We start from the raw sequence: 3,703 nt of genomic DNA, 5'->3' as shown, positions 1-3,703 counted from the left end.
TGGGAGATGAGGGATGTCACTGCAGCCAGGAGCTGCTCTTCCCCTTTCCTTAAGGGATCTCCAAAGGCAATCTACTCCTATCCATGGCAATTAATTCATCTAGTTACAGAGGAGCCTATGCAGGCCCCAGAGTCATAACACAAGTGCCCTCCTTTTAATTTGGCAGAGAATTAGCCTGAGGAGCTTTTGTAGGTAATTGGGCCTGTCAGGAATCTGAGGGAAGGACAAGAATTGTGGGAGATGGGGCTGTGTTCTCCATTTGCTGCTGAGGATAGGTAGTGAGTGGTCTTGTCTTTTTCAGGAGCAGCTTAAATAGGTTATCCAGTGATAATTTATTAATGCTGATATCCTGCTGCTTGTGGCAGCCTCTCTTGTGCTTTTGGGGCTGTTCAGGAGAGAGATGTGCTGTTACACTGCTGTTGTGGTCAGGAGGTGACAGTGTGTTAAACAAAAAGGGTAAATCCTTGATGAGATCCATCCTGGAGCAGGAATTTCAGTGTCTGTGTTGTAGTGAAGGAGGTGGTTGACCATTAGCACAAGTCACCCTGCAACAGCAAAGACCTGTTCATAGTGTGAATTCAGCATGTTCTCAAGGGCCACCTTGCTTAGTTTCTAGTTGCTGGTGCTAGCTGAGGCTAGAAACAATAAATATAATGTCTCTGTTGCCGGTTCTGTGCTCAGGAGGAACAATTCAATGCTCAGTTGCTGAGGAGGTGGACTTTTATCACTATGGCTTTGAGAACTTTGGGGATTTGAGGCTCCAGAGGGACTGAGTAGCTCGGGGTGGGTGGCTGCAGTAGGAGCTGTCACAACAGCTGAGGTACCATAGAAGAAAAAGCAGTGATGTTGATCTTACCCCACACAGTTTATGCCCTTCAAGTCTTCATGAAGAGCTACTTTTTTATTTTTAAGTGTTTCAAGCTTTAACAAGCTCCCAGTTAGTTTTCCTGGAGCGTGATCTGTAGTGAGGGGGTGTCTTGTATATCTGTGACTCTCATAGTTTATCTCGCCTGTCACTGAGGTCTTTGCAACTGTTGTTGCTGTATTTACACTGTTTTTCTGAACGTGCCCGATGTTAACCTTTCTGGTGCTGCTATAAAACCAGTTTAATGTGTCAGGCAGAGAATTAGCTGTGGATGTTATTTCTTGACGTATTTGTCATTCCAGGTGCGAGTAGTTCTTAAATACCGACACTGCGATGGGAACCTCTGTATCAAAATAACAGATGACGTGGCTGTAAGTATGGAATACATCCCCTTTTCAGGGCTTGTTGCACCTCTCACAGACTTGAATTTTTCTGTCAGTCAACTTGGGAGCTCTTAGCCACTGCCTTGAGGGTGCTTGACAGCTTTCTAAAAACTCATTGTGCTGTGTTTGTGATTGACATTGACCTGTGGTTCAACTCTGCAATCCAGGAAAACTTGTAACACTTCAGTGTTCTTCATGGGTGTCAACAGAATTATTCTAGGAATCTGTCAAATCAAGGAAAATGAGCACTACAAAAATCTTGGGAGACTCTATTTGAAAATGCTTCATGGAATGACATTGTTGCTTCTGCTGAAGCGATTCAGGAGCATTTTCCAACAGATATGTTTTATTTGCTCAGAGTGGTGACAACTTCCAGCCGTAGGTTAAGCTCCTTTGTGATAATGAGACCAAACAGCAAGAGTCACTTGCAGTTGAGAGATTCCATTTTCTGAAACACTGTTATGGTGCCAATTATGCCTTCAGTGAAAGCAGTGGAACATACACACAACATGGAATTGTGCAGTGGCCTTCCAAGGGTTGCTGTACAAGGAGATGCAGCTGTGCTTTCTGGTTGCCCTTGTTCTAAATAGCCTGGGAGGGTTTGTATGAGAGATGGAGGGCAGCAGGGAGAAATGCATTGACATGTGACAGAGTATGTGTGCTGCTGTGCCTGCCACACCTGGGGTTTAGCTAAGAAGTTCTTTCCTGCTGTCTAGGGTAGGCAACAGTATTATGCCCTTCTCATGTCTTCAGACTGGGAAGAATCAGATTTCTTCTTCCCAGGAAGGGTAGCTTGGCACTGGTATTTCCAATGGCTGGAAAGGGATGTGAAACTCTAATAATGGCACTTCTTGATAGGGTAATAGGACTTGATGTGGGCGAGATGTTGAGTGTGGGGCACTGATAACATGGGGAAGTGAGGGGCAATTTTGTTGAAATCTTCCATAGGAGAGGTTGGAGTCAGGTGATTCACGAATGGGAACTCTTCTGGGTTATAGTCTGCCTTGCCTACTTCCAGTCACAGCAAGCTGTTACACCGGGTGGGGGGAAATGGGGATTGGTTTAGTTTCTTTTTTTGTGTGTGTGCATGTATGTGTTTTCTCAAAAGGCAGTAAATGCTTGAGCAGGGAGGTTGGACCAGGTGCCCCAGTGTGGTCCCTTCCAACCTGACCGATTCCATGATGTTTTCCTTGGTGCTCAGTCTGTAGAGCTAATGTAGGTAAAGAAAAAAATAAAGTGTTTCTCCTGGTTGCCTCTGAATTAAAATAGGAATTTAATGCTGGCAAAAGTTGCTGTGTTGACAACCCTGAAGTATGGTGCACTCTGGGTGTTTTTTTTATTGTTAGATCAGGCTGAGCAGTCATACTCATGCAGTAAAGGTGTAAGGAATTGCTTAGTCTGCAAACAAAAACCAAACCAAAGCAGTCTTTCTGTGCTAAGTTACTGGCATGTTACTCCTGTTGCTTGCATTTATGGGCTTGTCACATGAAGGAGTTCCTTTTTATCTTAATCAGATGCTATGTTCCTTTTTTTAGGGCTGTCTTAGAAACAGATCTTGCTTAGGGAAGGGGATCCACTTCAGTGGGAAACACTGAACTGATTCCATGTCCCTGGCAGTGTAACATTAAGGACTCTGAAAGGCAGCATAAACTTGCTTTCAGAATACAGAGAACAGGAAACTACAGGTTTAAAATCTGGTTCTGTACTTGGACAACACAGAGGAGTGTCTCTAAAGACAGCTTTAAACCCCAAGTTTTGACACCTTTTTTTGAATGAGAAGAAACTGGGATAAATGATGAGCTTCCCTGTTTTCAAAATGGAAGGCGAAACAGAGATAATTGTGTGAAACAGGGTAGATGTGTTGGTGCTGCCTCATGGTAACAACATGCCACAAATTAACATCTAAGTACAATATGATTTAAGTACTCACCTTGTTGTATGTGTTCCAAGCACAAAGGTGTTGCAACTGTAAACGAGATGAAAACAGTTCAAGTGAAATCTGATACTAAAGTAACTTTCTCTTACAGTGTTTGCTGTACAGAACAGACCAAGCACAGGACGTAAAGAAGATCGAGAAATTCCACAGTCAGCTTATGCGACTCATGGTGGCTAAGGAATCCCGCAGTGCTGCCATGGAAACAGACTGAACTGCTGGAAATAAAATGAGTGCTCCGGTCATATTTCACTGGAAGAAAATGGCTTTTGGATTTGAATGAATACTGGGACGGGAGATGCTTTTATGTACTGAAGTGGGCTGATGACAAGTCTGAAGTGTTTTCTGCCCTCAGACTCTGCTCTGGAAAACTAGAAAAATAAATGCTTTCAATTGAAAGCTTATATTTATTTTTGGGTATCAAACAAGCAACTATTCTTACACATTAGGTATGCAAAGAAGACAAGTAAATAGTTTAAATCTGCAGTAGGTTAGTCTGAATTTGATGGGCCACAGGCATAT

At 43.2% G+C, this 3,703-nt stretch overlaps 1 protein-coding gene across 1 annotated transcript; it reads left to right on the top strand.

The window, feature by feature from the left end:
- Nucleotides 1-1,167: 1,167 nt before the first annotated feature.
- On the top strand, nt 1,168-3,395 carry SRP9 (signal recognition particle 9kDa; the record flags this gene model as incomplete). The annotated part of the gene is made up of 2 exons (XM_009084834.1): nt 1,168-1,236; nt 3,276-3,395. Coding segments are annotated over 2 exons (189 nt in total), but the record flags the coding sequence as incomplete, so codon positions are not given.
- Nucleotides 3,396-3,703: the final 308 nt, after the last annotated feature.

The sequence above is a fragment of the Acanthisitta chloris genome, unplaced genomic scaffold (assembly GCF_000695815.1).
Source record: "Acanthisitta chloris isolate BGI_N310 unplaced genomic scaffold, ASM69581v1 scaffold14571, whole genome shotgun sequence".
NCBI classification, from domain to species: domain Eukaryota; kingdom Metazoa; phylum Chordata; class Aves; order Passeriformes; family Acanthisittidae; genus Acanthisitta; species Acanthisitta chloris.
The sequence above is the reverse complement of the archived record's forward strand: the minus strand, read 5'-3'. Positions and strand labels throughout refer to the sequence as shown.